We start from the raw sequence: 19,026 nt of genomic DNA on the forward strand, positions 1-19,026 counted from the left end.
TCTGGCAATGCCACTCAAGGACAACACCCCAGTCTGTGGCTCCTACCTGTCCTGATATGAAGTACGCAGGTCCCTGTGGTGAGCTGGGGAAGGGCAACTGTTGCCCAGGGATCATCATCATCTGGGAGCCAGGGCCTGGCTGGTAGACGTGGGTGGGCGTCACAGGGCGAGGAGCGGTACTGGGAGGGACACCCCGAGGCCCGCTGCTGGGAGGCAGGCTGGCCCTGTTGGTGTAGTAGGGCTACAGAGGAGGCAAGGAAGTATATCAAGGATGCAGATGACAGACGTGTGGAGGGTGACAAAGAAGATCAGGAAGGTGATGAGACGCCAACGAATGAACAACGATTGAGGGGAAAGAAAAATGTAAATTATTGTGGGAAAAACAAAAGAGGAGGCAGGAATGCATGGAAAGAGGGATAGGATGGAAATAAGGGTAAAAGAGAGAGACAAATGAGGACATTATTAGTTACCTTTTTGAAACCTCTGACATACAAAACACCACCCATGACCTTGTATGATTTTATCTCAAGGACCAAGTGGAGCTAGCTTGTCCAGCCTATTAGCTAGACTCATAGTTTGTCCATGAATCTGTGGCTAGACTCCAATTGGAAGCATATTGGCCGTGCCTGCCAGAAGAGATAAAGCAGCGACTACAGGTTCATTCAGAGCCTCCTCATTGACATTCTGGTGCTGGCCTGGAAGCTAACTGCCATAGCCAGCAAAATGACACCAAGCCAACAAAGCACAATACTGCCAAATATTAGACACACACAGATATGCACTCCTCAAGATGGTGAGAAAAAAGAAAAGGGGATAAACTGGAAGAAGGAGGAAATTCAATTACCTGCAGTGACCTGAAGCTTCCCTTCAGCAGCGCAAACATAGATCACACACACAGACACATCAAATGGGAGCAACAAGAGGATGGGAAGAGAAAAATTCAGAAAGAGAGAGCACCACAATCAGTTAGAGCAAAGTGCCCAGGAACTGTCTGTTCTGAACCAGACAATGAATTAACAAGCAGCATGCAGAGAATAAGCAGAACGGTGAATCTTAATAAACTAGATTGAGTTACTTGTAGATAAGATGTAGACTAACATTTTAATGGAGGTTAGTGAAACTACTAAGTATACCTTTACATATGACATTCAAATGCTCATCTTTGCATTTAGCTACAGCTACACTGAAGTAGACTATGGGGTGTTCACTTGCACTAAATTAAATACTAAATGAAATACGTTATATAGTATAATGTTAAATATTTACTACTGTAAAAACACTAAAACAAATACTCAGTATTTGTCTCCGACACAGTGTTCTTATATTACTTATATTGCTTTTAGACTTTATGACTAATAATCCTGTATTTGAACATTTCCAGTCTGGTTTGAGAACCCAGGATAGCACTGAGACTGCCCTACTAACGGTGGCAAATGATGTCCTTTCAGTACAAGCCAGATGTCTGTCTATTCCAGTCATTTTAGACCTCAGTGCGGCATTTGACACAGCTGAACGCTCCACTTGTATTAACCTACCCTGAGGAGTGGGAGAGAGGTCAGAGGTACAGCTCTAGGTTTAAGTCATACCTCCAAGATTGAGCTTTTTAAGTAGACTGGAGAGCACAGGTTCACTAATTTAAAACCACTTTGAGAGGCTCATCAGGGTCCAGTGCTCTGAGCTATTTTATTTTCAATCTACATGTTACCTGTACGACATCTTAAGTAAATTTAACACCAGTTTCTTTTTTTATACACATAAGAGTCCAATCTATTGTACCTGAGATCCCCAACAATTTTAATGAGATTTTTTGCTTTTAAGCTGCCTAGAACACATGGACAACTCCTACAACTACTAATTTTGAAAAATTAAACCCAAAAAACCTGAAATATTTTTAATCAGTGCAGCTGTTGCTAACCCAAAAATGATTTGACAGCAACTTCAACCTCATCAGTCAGATGCCAAAGCTTAATCCATTTTTATTTACCATAAACCTAGCAAGGGCTGTACATGCCTGAACTTCACTATGCCTTGATTACTCAAAGGTTAATCTCTTCTTTCTGTCTCTAACAAATAAATAAAACCTTCTTACACTGGAAATTGGTGCAAAGAACAGCTGCCAGATTTTAACAAACAAAAAAAGAGCACACCTCACCTATTGTAACATGTTGGAATGACAATAAATGAACCCTGAACCATATTTGCGCTGGCTTCCAGTTACTTTTAGGATTGTTTTTGTAATTTTACTTATTACTTTTAAAGCCAGGATAGGGCTGTCCCCTAGCTACATCGCACATCTTCTAATCCCACTCCTTTAGATCCACAAATGCAAACTAAGACTAAACTAAAAAAAAAAAAAACAAGGTTTTTAAGGTTTTGCTATCAGAGCTGAAAGACTACATAACAGCCTCTCAGAATTAAACAGGTTGGCTGAGATTATCATCTTTTAAAATGCATCTTAAAACTTTTTACAAGCTAGGCATTCAGTCATCTTTTATCATAATTTTTGAATTTCTGTTTCTAATTCTCCTTTTAATTGTGGTTTTATTTTGTCCTAAGGTTTGTGCTGTTTCTCTGACATGTCTTCATTGTACAATTTTATTGGTAATCTTTGTGAAGCACTTTGTAAACCCTGTTTTAGAATGGTGTCTATGAATGAAAGTTATTATTATTATGTGCATTACAAAATAAGAAATGCACCAAGTCATCCCCTCTCACATTAGTCATTTGTGCTGTTAGTACCTGTTGGTGTATAGGCCGGGGCCCTGGGGCAAACTATAGGAGAGGCAGACAAGACAGAGGTTAAAGAAAAAAAGCTCAAGATCTATGCTTCACTCTCCACTGCCAGGCTCCTTCCAGTTCTGCACCTTTAGAACACCAGTTTAAGCCCCATATAAAACTGTAGTAAAAATAGTAGAAAATAAATGCAGCTTACATTTCCTCATTGAGTAGTCATTCAGCAGCATTAAGGAATAATAAATAAATCATGCATAAGGGCTGTGTTTGGTGTGGTATGTTGCCCACTGTTATAGTTTATGTGGTAGAGTACAAAGAACAGGCTGACAGAGACATTTGAAAATGGTACAGAACTGGTGAGAAGAAGGCAAAGAGACATGCAGGCATTCAAAAAATTTCACAGATGGATTCGGGAGACTGTGCACTCTGTTTTCCACTGGGAAGATTTCAGATAGCCACAGTGAGCAGCAATTATGCCAAACTTGTACACAGGGACATTTGCAGCAGGAAGACAAAACCTTGGCGCTCTACTGAAATCTTTTACCCTGACTGAATTGTGACTCCACAGTCCGAAGTGAGAGTTAAGAATAAAAACAAAACTTAGATTTATGATGTGCCACAAGGTATCACCTCAACCTGTGTGAAAGGAGATGATTACCTGTACAATTCACATGCTGGTTAGTTGACTGCTTTAAATATTTGAGAACTACTGTCTGAGATGTAACGGAAGAAGGAAAGAACCAATGCAGGTGTGCTGAAGAGTGAATGAGCTGGGCCTACCTGTCGGGGCTGTGGTGTTGGGTTCATTTGTGGAGGCGCTGGGGTGGCAAACACAACAGAAGGCGGCTGCCCAGGGGGAAATGAGGGCTGCAAGAGACCGGAAGTGATATCAACAACAGATGACTGGCACACAGGAGGAAAAGGGAATGAGTGAGATGAACGATACAAAAGTAGTCAACAAGTGCACTGATATTCAAAGGTAATGAGGAGCAGACAAAGGGCACAGAAATCGGGTCTTTAGAATACACAGTATGCAATGTAGGGTTTTGATTATACTCATTTCAAAGTAGATTATGGGGTATCAACCAGCATTTTTGTGGACCTTATAAAAAATGGTTTGCAGGACTTTACGTTACAAAGTTGAGAGTTGTACCAAAGAAAAGTTTGTGGATACTGCAACCATTTTCCACCAGGAAAAATGCATTATTGTGTTATCTACTTGATATTATATCCACAAAAATTCAGTCCTTTTTTTCTGACAAACAAAGCTGAACAGAGCAATCAGAGCTTAAAGAGCATAGAAAGCTAAATTATTGGGTTCCTTACCTGTGAAAGACCAGGGGAGGGGGCAGGATGGGGGGTGGAAGGGGGTCCTGTTATAGGCTGTGGTGCTTTATTCATTTCATGGAGTGCTGCATGGGGAGGCAGATATGGACCTGTGTACAAATCTGTAGAAAGACAGAATAGACAACAGCATAATACAATGTGTAGCTAAAACAGTGTGGGATGTGTATCATTTTATTTTCAGAAATGTTGACTTGAATAAGTAAAAAAATAATGAATAGAGTAAATTTATATAAATTATAGTAACATAAATTAGTTAGGTTCAGATTTAACTGGAAGATTAAACTCAAAGTTGACATTTCCTATAAACCGTCAAAGATTATCGGTATACTTACATTTATAAATCTTTTTAGGTCCTAAGTATGGTTACACTGACAACAGTTTGTCCTACATGGCGGAGAAAAAAGAAAAAAAATGTTATAACAAAGAGCCTGAACTAACTAATAGCATATTTCCAAAACTTTACAGCATCCATCATACTCTGATTTAATTTTTTTCCTTTAAATCAGAAGCTTTAATATGTGTCACACCAGACAGGAAGGGTAAAGGCTAGTATTCTATTGAGAAGAGAGCTTAACAGTTTCTGATGATACAAGTCCATAGTTTTATGGTGCAATATCTTATGATGATGTTAAGACCATGTTAAAGAGAGAATAAAGGATCATACAATAAATGGCACAAAAAATAAGCTTCAAAAGTGTTTTAACCAACCTTTTATCAACAGTAAGCCTAGAAATATCTATTTATATTGGTATAATTAATTACAAGAGTAGAGCAGCATCATAACTGATATACTGATATTGGGTATTTAAAGGACGATGAAACAATGATTCATTTTGTTGAAGGGAAGAAAGGAGACAAAGTTTAGGTATGTTCCTTTTACCTGAATATGTGAAAAAAAGGGGGGGGGGGGGGGGGGGGGGTGTAATGGCTTGTCTGGTAAATCGGCACAAAGAAATGCATTCATCTTGTGATGTCCCCTAAGCACTCAGAGGATCTATATCGCATTTGCTTATCACAAGACTAGTGGATAAGTCAAGGTTTTCTCATTTAATCCTATCACATTCACAACACAATCCATGTCTAAACAGCTGCATGACACTGTCTGTCACGTATAATGCTCCTTTAAAAACTAAACTTTGTCTGCATGGGGTCAAAATGGTCAGTTCTGCATTAGTAACCCGACAGTTTTGTCAAAGTGGCTGCAACTGGAAAGAGAATTTTTACACAATATTGGGTAATTTCCTGATTCCAATGTAATCATCTTCTTTAGATTATATAGACCTTGCAGCACTAGTGACACACTTGGTATTTATAGCTGAAGCCAACGTTATTTGCCACTGATACACACATACACCCCCTTTCCCTGACAACACAGAAAAGCGGCAGTGTAAAAGCCTTAGTCATGATGAATCAGCTTGTTTTTTTCCTTTTTCACAGAAGAGGAAATCACGCTGCAGAAATGGTTGTAATCACCATTGTTACCATGACTATTTCAACACACAAATAGAAAGAGACAAAAAGACAATGGATTTTAACTGAGGGAGGGTTTCCATACAGCCAGATAAAATCTGGAAAAACATCAACTAGCATTGATCGTAGGCTCATATCCAGTGCACTGGAGTCTTGGAGCTTAGAGAATGGCGGCAATATAAGTCAGGGTAAGGACAGACTGAAGAGAGGTGACAGGAAGCAGTTCAAAGGCTCATCCACAGGCACAAAGATTGTTAGGCTGACTGGGATGAAATGCTAAGCAAACAATCTCAGGGCTAAAACAGGCTCTCAGACAAACAACCTTACAGACTTTGTTCATCTTACTCTGGAACACACTAACAATAAACTTTAGGAAGTTGAATGAATACATTGCCCTGAAGTAGTGAGACATGGTCTGTCTCTTAATCATCTACTGTGTCAGTGACAATTGCTGTCAACACCACATAGGCTAGTCTGCAGAATTTATAAAAACAAAAAATTTGTACAAATCCAAGGTTCAGCCTGCAGCACTTCAGAAAAAGAAGGGTGTCCCAGAGACCCTAATTTTTGCACAATTCTGTAATTTGGAGGAGGAACGCAAGCTAATGCAATGTACTCCAGTCCCATAATCACACACAGTCCAGTCATTAGAACTGGTCTGACAAACAGTACCATGGAGAACCAGCTACCAGGACCACAACAGGTTAAGCATGCTCCTTCAACTGTTACATAAACCTCTCACTCCCAGCATCCACTAAGGAAAGAGGGAGAAAATCTGCAAAAGTTTGCTAGAAAAAAAATAAACTGGCTATATGTCATTACAGTGCAGCTTTCTTGTTACATGTGTGCTTGTTGCTTCTACCAATATTATCTATGATGAAAACCACACAAATTTTACTATCTGATTACATCAGTGAGTCTGTAGCTTGGTGAGTTCATTGCCTGTAGATTGCAAAATAATAAAAAAATACATTTAAAAAATCTTAACCATGGTAACCATGCATTGGACATGGTTAACATTAAGTACTACTTTTTTGCACATTGACACCTTAGCTTTTGCTAAAAGTATTATGTTAAAAGCTTATGTTTTAAGTAACATCTGTCATATACAGTTCTCTGGCCTGCAGAATGAGCTGGCAGTCTGTACCTGCCATAGCCACACTGTTGGCTGTGCTAGTAACAGTGACACAAAAAGCTCCAGTTATGGAAGGCTTCACTTAACTCAGCTGGATCACTTTAACTGTGGAAAACCATAATTTAAATGGTCCTGCAAGCCAGAAAAGGGGAAGCAACATGCCTGTTATGTAAAACTGAGTATTTTGGTCCACCGTTCATAGACAGAACCAACACATTTTGAACAAATAAGGCCCATATTCAACTCTATTGACCTAAGATGAAAGGAGTCAGATTTATCAATACTAGTGGTTAGGATGCTGCAGTATCATTCTGTTTCTTAAAGGGGTAGTCCACCGATATAATAATTAGAGATCTCTCAAAAGACAAATTCTTTATCATTTTCCACAACACTGCATATTAATGTAACTTAATAGCACCTGACATTCCTCTCTGGTAAAGGCCCACATCTTTTGAACACAACACTCCTGTTTGAATATGCAAAGTGTGTGACAAATCTGAAGTGTTAAGCCCAACATAACTCGTCATATTTAAGTATAATATGTAATTATATATTTTTTCAAACTTTAGAAAAGTCTCTTCAGAAGCACAGAAGGCACTCTAACAGTTTTTTAAGATGACAAATTTTCATGACAAGTAATCCTAAAATTTAAAATGAGTGAAGCATCATTTCAAGATAAAATTACATCAACGTAAATGCAAAACATGTTTTAAAGAGAGAATTAACAGTACAGGTTTTACAACATTGCTGTCTACTACTGACACTAATACTTCAAAATTAAATGGTATTTTTAATATCATATTTCCAGCCACCTGAACAGCATTTGTAACTTCAATCAGACATTTGAAGCTGAGAAGGATGTAAAGGCAGTGAAAGTGTAGATCCACTGACACAGCATCACAACAGCACAGTCTGTTCTGCCCAACACTGTGCCAGAACCTACACATGCCCAGACCATAGGCTTTCAAGTTTCACAACAGGAAGCTCAGCAGTGTACTTATGTCAGGCAAACTGTGACCGCCTGGCTCTGACACGTCATGCATTTATCCTGCATTTGCACTTCTGCTTTTAGTTTCATTCATTTCCTGTGGCTAAGGCATGTTTGAGGTCACTGCATAATATTCTCCAGTACTTAAAGATGGTACACCAAAGAATACTTGCAGACAAATGGGATAAACATCTGCCTATATCAGCTATATGGTGTCCCTGAGACATACTAAGGTTGCATATCTGCAGTCCGCACCATCTGCCCCACGCCTGCTGCAGCAAACCGGATGAAGTGATCGACAAAAGGTTTTGCTAAACGTGAACATACAAGTAAACCCGCCCTCGCGAGAAACGAGATTATAAAACTTCACTGTTAGAAAACAACTCGAGCTAACTCTCCAGCGGGACATTAACACATGTGTTTAGGTGACACTTTTGCTACGACATAGGGGTGTGTCTGCCTGTCAGACACAACATACAGAGCACGACCCAGACAGCTATTTGTTATGACAATGTAATGAATACACGCGGACACAACGCTCGGTTTGCCCAGTACACCTACACATATGGAGCGAAGGTGTGGTGCTGCATGTTGTGCTATTAGCCATGTTGCTAACCGTCCTAGGCCCAACCTGGATTTACCACGTGGTTTCCTTGCTATTGGCGCGATGCACGTCCCAGCTGCCGGCTTCATGCCAGCCACACCTCAGCCGGTGTCAGCCCACAGAGCCTCCATCAATTTCATGTACATCACGGCGCACACACGACGTTAGTTTGTGAAGTGCACGCGTCAATGAATGGGAGCACCAAGCAGCCACGCGCGTAACCAACATGCTGCGTTAACTAAAGTTGTCTTTGGCTGGACACGCACAGACGATGTCGTGACGATGACAAGCACAGGAACCAGCCAGAATTAGTCAGACAATACCCGTTCGTTTCGCAGCCAAAATATTTCGCCCAGTTTAACTGCAACATCAACACCGCGATAACACACGTTTTCCTGGTCTGTTACACAGCTCGCTGTTTGGTGCTGGGAAATCCCGTATTTACAAACTTCGTAGCACCTCGGGCTGAAGGACAGCGACCCGTCAGCTTAGTCCGTGGGGCCCCAGTAAAAGTGTCACAGGCTTCAAAACAGCTGTCCTGTCAAATCCGTCTCCGACCCCCGATTCATTAACCTGTTACATATAGGAGCTAGCCTAGCGAGCTAGCAAAGCGTTGGACAGCTAACAGCGTAAATTACGATAACCGGCGAAAACAACAACACAGTGACGAGACAGTCTGTTTACCGCTTATCACATTTCACACAGTCGAACACGTTTCTAATCGCAACCTCAGCGAAGGCTCCTCTTGGCAGCATTATCGCAGTGTTAGCCTGCTAGCTGGACAGCTAAAGTGAAGAAAGAACACCCACGTCGTCTTAGCATGGGATGCTAGCAGCCAGCTAGCTAGCTAATCCCTGAAAACACAGCAGGAGCACCAGTCAGCACAAACCACCACAGAAAGTCACCGCAGCCACGTCTGTGTTCAGGCTAAACTCTGAAACGCATATTTGAATGTTCATCCAGAGTCTCCGTGTAACGGCCACTTGACACTCGTCGGGAAAACAAATGATTTTAATAAAAATTTCGCTGAGGACCGCATTACCTTTCTCTCCTTGAGTCCGCAGAGCCGGACGGACGGAAAGTCTTTCCGGAAGCCGGTAGCAAGGTAATTCCGGCAAAATCCCATCACGTGAAACTTTCCTAGTAATCGTGTTCTTCTGGGCTGTAAATACTGTATTGTTGTCTGGCGACGTTTCGATATATTCATATCATCCAATGCATTTAAACGTTGTTCTAAAACTATATCAGAATATCAATTTCCAATACCCATCAGAAACATTTGATTTCACTGAAGTTTATATTAGTCACAACAACCCCAGCTCCACGAGGACTGAAAGGCCAAAAAAGTGAGTTGACTAAGGCTTCTAGATATTTCATCTGTACACGTGTGCTGACTAATGGAGGACCAGGATATCTTTAGATAGGCAACTGTCCATTAGCACATTTAACTAAAATAAGATGAACCGCATCAATTTGCTGAAATACATATTTAAGTCTTGCTAAAACGCTACAGCTCCACTGATATACATTTATATTTATTAACTATTGCTGCATGTGCATACATGTGAACGTAAAGAATACACATACGTGTCCATAGTACTTAACCTTTTCTCCCTCGGTGGCTCCCCCGTGTGGAGAACCTGCAGACAGCTTAATTTGTATAATTGCTTGCGAGTTGGGAGTAAATTATAACCAAGATGAAGACGTGCTCTGACAGACTAAATCACCACAACACAGAATTTACATTTCCACCATGTGGATATGAGCTTTTAATTTTGATTCAACCTTATACAGTACTTTAACAAAAACATCAAAAAAAAAAAACATGAGAAAAATGTGATGAATACATACTTTTAAATGCTGTAATTACAAAACATGACCAAGTATGTAAGTAGTTGGGTAAAAGCACACTTGAAGCACTGATGTGGACCTGACTGTTATTTATTTACTGACGACTGAGATGACATCTAGGAGGGTGGTGAACAGATCCCATTTTTGAACTGGCCTGGGGTCAGTCAAACAGCTAGTTCAGTAATGTGGGAGAGGTGGATCAAAATTAGAGCAATGAAGAAACCCTCTATGTAGAGTAGATGAGGTCCCAGGTTAACCCTCCCTGTATCATACTCGCCAAATGAACCAGATTCCAACAGTCCATTTTTGACAGCTGGAGCTGGGCCACAGGTGACAGTGAGAAGACACAGTAAGGAAGAAGGATAGGCCTGCCTTGCTCTTTTCAGTAATGCAATAAACAACTAAATATAACAACTGCAAAGAGCAATGGGCAATACCCTTACAAACAGAGGGAGATACCAGTAAGAATGTGCTTCGTGGGCATAGTCTAGGTTTCATAATTGGGGTTCTTGCGAAGGATAACAAAGCCCTCCAGGATTGGGGTGACAGGAAGGTATTCCTCCGTGGCCAGCTCAGCCCTCTCTCCATGAGCCAGCAACACCGGCGTGGTGTGAGTCTGGAAACCTGTGATGGCCTTCGGTTTGCCTGCCTGGCCCACAACATCCACAGCCTAGATCACACAAACAAACTCATGAGATTAGGAGTTATTTTTCTTTCAGCCATTATTTCAAAATTGTGCTTATTGTAAGCTTGAAAAAAAAAAAAAATGTTTTCCTGATCTTTACTGGAATTCCAACACCAGAACACTAACTTTCACTAATATTCTGGCCTTTATGTTTGTCAGAAAAATTATGCTCAGTTTTACCTGACCAACTCTGACAGATATGGGCAGTGGTCGCAGTTCCTCATCAAATGTGACCAGCATACGTGGCTGCATGGCTGCTACCAGGCCATAAAGAATGTAGTGAGATTTCCCCAGGATTACTGTAATGCACACAGGGAACGGGTGGCAATATTAACACCGGGAAATCATGACTGAATACAACCTTTGTTTGACAAAGCAATAATGGACAATGTCAAGTGTGTGGAAACAGAGAGATAAGGCAACTATAGAAGGAGGAAAATTAACTGACTGTTCTTGACGTCAAGGAAGGAAACAAGCACGGTGAGCAGTCCAGCCACAGCGACCTGACTCATCAGCTGCCTATCGCTATGGTAGGGACAGAGTGTCAGTGTACCTTTGCCCAGGTGAGTCAGACCCTGTGGAGGCACAGAGTCAATAATCACATTTGCGCACACAAACACACAAAGAATTTTCAAATAGCTCACTTGTGTCTCATACAGTCACCCACCTGAGCCAGTCGGACCATGAAAAGATTGTTGGGATCTTTGGCGTGATACTGTGCCAGCTGCCGCAGCATTGCAGCCAGACGGGCATTATTTGTGCCTGAGGAAATGGAAAAAACAAAAGAGCCAGTTTAAAATGTTAAAGATGTTGACACTAGAAGTACTTCCAGAGGAGATGGCTCTGTGCATCACTGAAAATGGCAAACATGTACCATGCAGCCTCAAGTCCTCAAGTATGCAACCATTTCCAGTGAAAAACTACAATGGGATCATAACCTAGAACATTAATGTATCTTTATGCTTTAATAAATCTTATGCTTTAGTCATTAACACACTGTTAACATTTTTCTATTGAAAAACTAAAACCCAGCTTACCACTGCCCACCATGCCCATAGCGAAGATGGAGTTGTGGGAGACTTCTGGGTCAGCATCATGGGAAAACTTGCTCAGGGTGTCCAAGATGTTCAGACGAGGGTTGGACACTGAAATAAGAGCCAGTGCTAGGGGAACCGCTCGCCTCAGTGTGGGCTCACCATAACGCAGCTTATGAATACAGAGAAAATAGAGACCTCATGAGAATATGAATTCTTCACCAAACTGCAAAGCTCAAGACAGAAACAAAAATGTGGCTCTAATTATTTTAATTGCCTTCCTAAGCTGTCATACCCCACTACACATACTTGATACATGACAGAAAAGAACTCTTTATGCTGTGTTCTTAGTCTGCTTCATTAATAGTTTTTGTGCAAGAACAGGGTAATGAGTGACAGATCACAACACAGTAAAAACGTAGTGAGAAATCTATGGAGAGGGATCTAGCAATCTTGCAAGGGATAATGTGCATCACGAGGGGGAAAAAAAAAAAAAAAAAAAAAAAAAAAGGGAGAAATGGCAAGGCCTGGAAATACGAAAGTGCTCTTTAGTCAACAAAACCAAATAAAGAACCTTTCTTAATAAGACTCAAAGGAAGGAAATGTGATATAGAATAAGAAAAGAGGAGGTGAGATGGGGAAAGTATACCATGTTCAGGAAATGTAAACAAAGATAAAAGTAGAATCAAAAACTGAGCGGTACTACTGACCAGATGTCCAAATGTTCGCAGTGCCATTTCAGAGCCAATCTCCTCCCCCATGGCAATCAGGGCAATACCAAGGACAGCTACTCCCTTCAGGAACAACATTAGAATAAGCTGTTTGTTGCCTAAAATTATTAACACGAGGATAATCCCAATAGTAAATTATCCCTTACCTGGTGGGAGCCCATGTCAGCAGCAGTCTCCTTCTTGTCTTTGTCCTTCTTATCCTTCTTGTCTTTGTCATCCTCTTTTTCTTTCTCCTTAGCTTCATAGTGCTCACTGCAGATATGCAGAAGTTGTTGCACTTTCAGGACATTACCAGAACCTGGGACAGAGGGGGCAACAAATTATTACAGTGAGCTGTGGGGTAATGGACAATCCAAGATTAAATCACTAGGTATGGCAATGTAGGTAGGGCTGTATAACACCATCTGAAGGAAGGGGACTTGAAGGATATCAAGTGATCAATCAATAAAAAGTTGTTTTTTTTTTTAAAAATCACTGGATTGTCTCAAAGACTGACCTGCATATGCACAGATATCAACTAGGGTATTGGCAAAACTGCGGAAAGGTTCAGGCACAACCTGTAGAGCTGCCAGGGTTGTCTCAATTGCTTCTCCTTTACCTAAGAAAAACAAAATAATTATCACCGCAGCCACAGCACAAGGTAAAAAAATGAAGGCAATGGATTTGACCTGTTCAATCAAAAGATTCTGTCACACACTACACCTCAGTTTATTTTACTGTTCTGAACAGTCTCTAGTTTTTATTATAGTTATGAACTATAGCATGTGACTACCCATGCTTACCCAAGTGGTTGAGTCCCAGACCTAGCGGCAACCAGCGGGCATATGTGTCCTTCAATTCCTGTTCGTTCTTCTCCATGATGGTCTGGACAATGGTGGAGGTGACGTCACCGTTGCAAGATCCTACTGCAATCATACCGCATGCCAGCGCTGTCACTCCAACCACCTGGTGATCAAACACACATGTTTAGATGCATCTAAAATGACTATAGGTGCAGACATTTAACACTACTTACGCATCCATACCTCCATGCTGGATTTGGAGTCTCCCATTACAGGAAGAAGTAGAGAAAGGACATCTTCTCTGTTGGAGCCAGAATAAGCCAGCCCCAGTCTGAAAACAAGACAACAAGGACCAGGACACAACCATTATCTACCTTCTTAAGATATTTTAGGGCAAGATATTACTTTATCTCCATAAGAGAAAATATTTGGGTGCTACAACAGCACAAACAACAGATCAAAGAAGAAGGCACGGGCACTTTAGCTTGCGACAGCAGAACAAATATTCAACTCTGATATTTAACTTTCTACACAAGAACATTCTCCTCACCCAAAGATGGCTCCTATCCTCATGACATTGCTGTTGTGAAGGACATAGTCAGAGAGCAGAGCCAGGGCTGGGTCACATTCATTCCTCACACCTGAGTTTACAATACCACAGGCCAAGAGAGCACCAGACTGTATAGACAGAAAAAACACAGGTTTAAGAAAAACAAGGAAGATTTTTTTTTTTTTTTTTAATAATTTTGCTTTTATTATAGAGGACAGTGGAGAGATGACAGGAAATATAGAAGGGAGAGTAAGGGAAGGGAGCTAGCACAAAGGATGCCTGGTCTGAGAGTCAAACCAGCATCTGCACATTCATGGTCGGGCAGGCTAACCACCACACCACACATAATCCCAGAAAGAACTCATTTTTATAGATTTAAATTTAGATTTAGGGATATAGATTATCCCCAATAATGAGTCTAAAAAATAGCTGACATACAGATCATCAAAGTCACAGTTAAATTAGAGGTGCACTCCAGTCAAATTAATACATTTGGTTGACTGGAAGATAATGCATTCTAGTAATTTTCTTAAGAACTTCAGATATTTGGGGTGTTTAACATTTAAAAAGAGAAATGAGACTGACAGCGCTAACGGCTAATGACTTTTCATAGTGACTGTAAAAAGGTCAGTTATATACACTTTACCTTGATGTAATCCTCAGAGGAATAGAGGTATTTGTCGATCTGAGTCAGACCACCATCCACATCCCACAGCAGGATCATGCCCAGGGAGGCTGCAGCACTCAACATGCCTGAGGTTTAATTTATACCATTGTTAGTCAACCCAAAATCAAATAAAATTCAAGTCCAAGATCACAAAATAAATCATCATGAATGTAAGCATGTTAATAAATCAGTAAGGTCAGAACTAATCTAAAACTGGTACAGTGGCCGGTATGGCAACAAAGCCTATTGACTATTACATTGGTAATTATAACTGTATAAATACCATGGTCTTTATTCTTGTATAGCCACTTGTTGCCATCGTCAGTAAGCAGCTTGTCTTGTCCAAAAGCTGCATTGACAAAGCCGTTCACAAAGGAAGAAGCCAGGTTCATACGAGCAGAGTCCACCTGGGAGCCGCTGCCTCCAAACCCTGTCACACACAGCATAAACACCAATGCCACATGGCTAAATTTTCACCATCAGTGCAAAGGGGTGGGGGTTGACCAGTAGCTCACAAAATACAGTATCCAAGTTCATTTCACAACAGGTAATGCACCTATCTAGATTAAAAACTACTGTATATGAACTCACTGTTATTTTCCAAGTGTGTTTTGTAGATGTCATCTGGGACTTTAGGTTCCATGATGTCCAACTGGGGAGGAGAGGATGAATATGTTATTAATGAAGTGGAAATCTGTTGCATTGTACCAAGAAACTGAATTAAAGGCTGTTTGAAAGTGACCAGCCAAATTTATAATCCCTCATCTGATGCTGTTGTTTATAGATCATTATTCTTTCAGTGAAAAACAGTAATTTCCTTTTCTCAGTTTCAATGGTAAAAGTGGTCTTCATTCATTTTCTACATCCATAATCTTATGACAACCTTACAATTCTACTGCTCCTTCCCATATTATCTTTGTTTCTATAATAGAACTAACAATATATTAACAACTAACTATATAGTATTCTCCTAGAGTGTTGTTTCTATAACATCAATATTTGCTTTTCTATCTAAAAATTGATTTTGATTAGTAAATCTAAAGCCAGATACATTTGCCTCAATAATAATAACTTTACAGGAAGGAATTCATTCAATTAAGGTCCATTTGATATAGTGTTGTAACTTAGTAATGATGAAAATATATCATCAGTTTGTTCGTGGTTTGAAAACATGACACTGAAAATTAACATTCTTTGATGTCAAATCTACACCACTGAAGTCCATGGCTTTACAACTAAGCAGCTGAAATTTTCAGCTTATCCAAAACTATTATATTTGTTTACCCACTCCTATTTTCCCATACCTCTCTGGCCAGGGCCAAAAAGTTGCTGTTGAGCTGTACGTTGGACATGATCTCTGTCAGGTCCTCGTAGTCCTCCACGTCCTCATTAAGCTCCAGGAACATGCCATGGCGCCCCAGCATGAAGGCCATCTGCTTCTGGATGACTCTGCAAGGAAAAAAAAAAAAAAAATACAAAAATTCTGCCTTTCATGGAAACCATCCACTAGGACACACCCAGTTGAATTCCCAACATAAGCAGGGGGAAAAAAAGTACTCACATGTCTTTGCAGGATGTGAAGATGTTTTCTACTAGCTCCACATCGTTGAGCATTAAGGCCAGTCGCAGGGCCTCTGGATAACGGTTAAATTTTCTGAAGATGTTCAGGGCACATCTCAGAAGTGCTGAGTTTTCTGGCTCAGGAACATAACTTACACAACTAGAGGAATGATAATTGAGATGACAAATTTAAGTGCTTTTTGAGGGTGCTCAAAAGTCAGATTTGTTTTTTTAGTTTTTGTATATGAAACCTGAACATACCTGGTCAGGTAGAGGCAGACTTTGCCATAAGCATTTTCATCAATGTAATCCTCCAACATATCTAGCCTCTCAATCTCCATCAGCAGGTCACATGCCTCATGCTCAGCATTGTGTGCCATGTTGTACGGCACAATCTCCTTCACTAGTTTAAGGAGTGTCTCTTGCTGTGTCTTATCATTCTCCTCGACCTCCTGCCACTCTTTAGCCACCTCACCTGCCAAGTGCCTGAAAGATGATGGGCAGAAAAATATCTGTCACCAAGAAAAGAAGTAAACAACAAATGATACAAAACTTTGCTGTTCCAATGAAAAGACAACTCCAGCTTCTTTATTTATTTTTTTTAAATTTAACACCATAAAACACAGCATGTAAGAAAAAAACACACACACACATCAAACATACCAATTTCCCTTTGTTTATGTTGCAGCTTCACCAATAATCACAGGACTTCTACATATGTTGTTTGTAGCTTTGTACCTGACATATTCATGTCCCCATGAGGCCAGTTCCTCCTGTGACCCCAGCAGACGGTACTTCAGACACTCCCTCTCACCACTCATGGTCATGGCCAGCACTGACACCACATCAGCACAGAAACGCTACAAATACAAATGCCACCAACAGTTTCAACATGACTTCTTTCATTTTAGCATCATTGTTTGAAAAGTAACAAGTTCAACATTTACACTGATAGTTTTTGTTAATAGCATGCCAGAGCCTTACCTTGTTCTCTCCAGGTGCCATGCCCTCATAGATCTCTTTGAGCTTGGCATAGTGTGGGCGCAGGAATTTGAGAGGTTTGGGCACTGAGGTCATGGAGGTGGTTGAAGAGCGGATTTGTCTGCGCAGTTCTTCCAATGCAGGACGGTAAAGGGTTTCATTCTTCTCCTACCAACAAGCAGAAATATGAGTTATTGAAGTTGTTTTCCCACCTTCGTTAATGGCTTTAACTCTTGATAGACAGAGGAGTTATATCTAATACTCACACTCAATCTCTCCACCATCATCTCCAAGTCCTCTTGCAACTGCTTGTCTTCCTCTGACTGAAGTTGTGAATGAGAGTAACTTTATTATATAACAGATGCTTAAAATTTAAACCAAGATTCATATTTTGGCCCCAAAAACTAAAGGGATGACCATTATTTCAACTAGCTAATAATGTGGTGATGGCAATAATTATATACATTATCTTAAACTGTGCATTAACAGTTTTAATTTGTGTAAAACTACCTGACTACTGGCTGGTGCAATAAGAGCCACTGTAACCTAAGACTTAATTAATATTATACTGGAAATTACTGCAATTATTTCAAATTCAACCATGCAACTGGTTTACTCATCTATGATTAAATTCAATATAATGCATTTTGTGAACTATGATATGTAAATGCTGGCATGAATCGTTTATCTCTACATACACAATGTCATGAGCCAGTATGAACAGTGAGTTAATGTTTTTGTGTAATGTTATTTCACATTAGCTGCTGTGTCGTATCATAACCCTAACTAGGTGTATGTTTTGAATATGATAGCAATATTCAGGGAACAAGGCTAACACTAATGACAGTGAAGACAGGAGCTAAAAGCTAACGCTAGCTTACCGGCTAGGCTAGGCTAGGCTAGGCTAGGCTAGGCTAAAAGGAGCTAGCGGAGGAGTACGCTGCAGGTTTTTAAAAGAATCACAACACATAAGTCAGAAGGGTTGCGTTTCATGTGAGTAATTTTCAAAGTTAAATAAAAATTAATTTCTGTGTATCTTGACAGTGACTAAGGCCTGCTCGACCATGTTGTCAAAGCGGCAGTGACTAAGGCAAAATATCGCTTAGCATCTGAATGAGACAAAAGTTCCAGTTACCAGCTCCTGCTCCTCTTTCTTCTCCTTATCCTTGGCCTGCTGGCCCTTTTCCTTGTCCTTCTCCTTCTCCTTCTCATCAGTCTTTTCGGGCTGCTTATTCTCTTTGTTTTTTGCCTCCTCCATAGTTACGGCTCTGAATTATCTGCTAACAGACGGAACTGAGGAAAACTGTTGTTGGGCCGGTTCTTCTTCCTCGGCACAGAAATGTGCTGCTGTTTGTCTTTCGCGCCCCTGCTGGCGGGCAGTTGTTATGGTTGTTTGTGGGTAGTTCAGGCCCCATGGGAAACCTGAATAGCGTCGCGTTATAACAGTAAACCTGGTTTGCTTGTTTTTAAGTAGTTTGCATAAACACATATGACTGTTTTAATTTAACTTAAAAGTTATGTCTGACAACTCCCTAAATGTGGGTATATGTGCAAATTATATACTTAAGTAGGAGTACAGATACCTGCGTGAAATAAGACTGGTAAAAGTAGAAGTACTGACTCAACTCCTTTACTCAATTAAAAGTAAGAAAGTACAGGGTCTGAAATTTGCTTAAGTAAAAAAGTAAAAATGATTTTTTGCCGTGAATGATACACAATATATCCTTTGATATCACAAAGAAGGAAATCACACTTCTTTTATTAACAAACTGCATAGTGTTGGTACAGGGAACAAAACACAAATCATTCACCTTTAATCATTCTTGAACAGTTATTTTAAAAACAGCCATGGCTGGGGAATGTCTTGCTTTTCTGAATCTGCTGCATCATCGACAACACTACCTGGAT

At 40.4% G+C, this 19,026-nt stretch overlaps 2 protein-coding genes across 2 annotated transcripts in view; both read right to left on the minus strand.

The window, feature by feature from the left end:
• Nucleotides 1–4,134, minus strand: part of LOC113136552 (eukaryotic translation initiation factor 4 gamma 1-like) — a 30,225-nt gene extending 26,091 nt beyond the window's left edge. The window contains exons 1-5 of the mRNA XM_026317464.1: nucleotides 4,060–4,134; nucleotides 3,514–3,600; nucleotides 2,740–2,772; nucleotides 845–865; nucleotides 47–241 (exon numbers count right to left, since the gene is read on the minus strand). Coding sequence (XP_026173249.1) covers nucleotides 47–241; nucleotides 845–865; nucleotides 2,740–2,772; nucleotides 3,514–3,600; nucleotides 4,060–4,134 — 411 coding nt within the window. The remainder of the gene's footprint in view (nucleotides 1–46; nucleotides 242–844; nucleotides 866–2,739; nucleotides 2,773–3,513; nucleotides 3,601–4,059) is intronic.
• Nucleotides 4,135–10,282: 6,148 nt separating this feature from the next.
• psmd2 (proteasome 26S subunit ubiquitin receptor, non-ATPase 2) lies at nucleotides 10,283–18,460 on the minus strand. The gene is made up of 21 exons (XM_026298807.2): nucleotides 18,254–18,460; nucleotides 17,385–17,441; nucleotides 17,122–17,286; nucleotides 16,876–16,997; nucleotides 16,399–16,623; nucleotides 16,139–16,297; nucleotides 15,882–16,026; nucleotides 15,169–15,229; nucleotides 14,861–15,007; nucleotides 14,557–14,663; nucleotides 13,911–14,038; nucleotides 13,604–13,691; nucleotides 13,361–13,523; nucleotides 13,075–13,176; nucleotides 12,725–12,876; nucleotides 12,558–12,641; nucleotides 11,851–12,019; nucleotides 11,481–11,575; nucleotides 11,262–11,388; nucleotides 10,994–11,112; nucleotides 10,283–10,798 (listed from the first exon to the last, which is right to left on the minus strand). Exons 1-21 carry the CDS (start codon nucleotides 18,374–18,376, stop codon nucleotides 10,616–10,618), a joined length of 2,721 nt encoding a protein of 906 aa, XP_026154592.1. The 5' UTR covers nucleotides 18,377–18,460; the 3' UTR covers nucleotides 10,283–10,615.
• Between the last annotated feature and the right edge of the window lie 566 nt (nucleotides 18,461–19,026).

The sequence above is a fragment of the Mastacembelus armatus genome, chromosome 13 (assembly GCF_900324485.2).
Source record: "Mastacembelus armatus chromosome 13, fMasArm1.2, whole genome shotgun sequence".
NCBI lineage: Eukaryota > Metazoa > Chordata > Actinopteri > Synbranchiformes > Mastacembelidae > Mastacembelus > Mastacembelus armatus.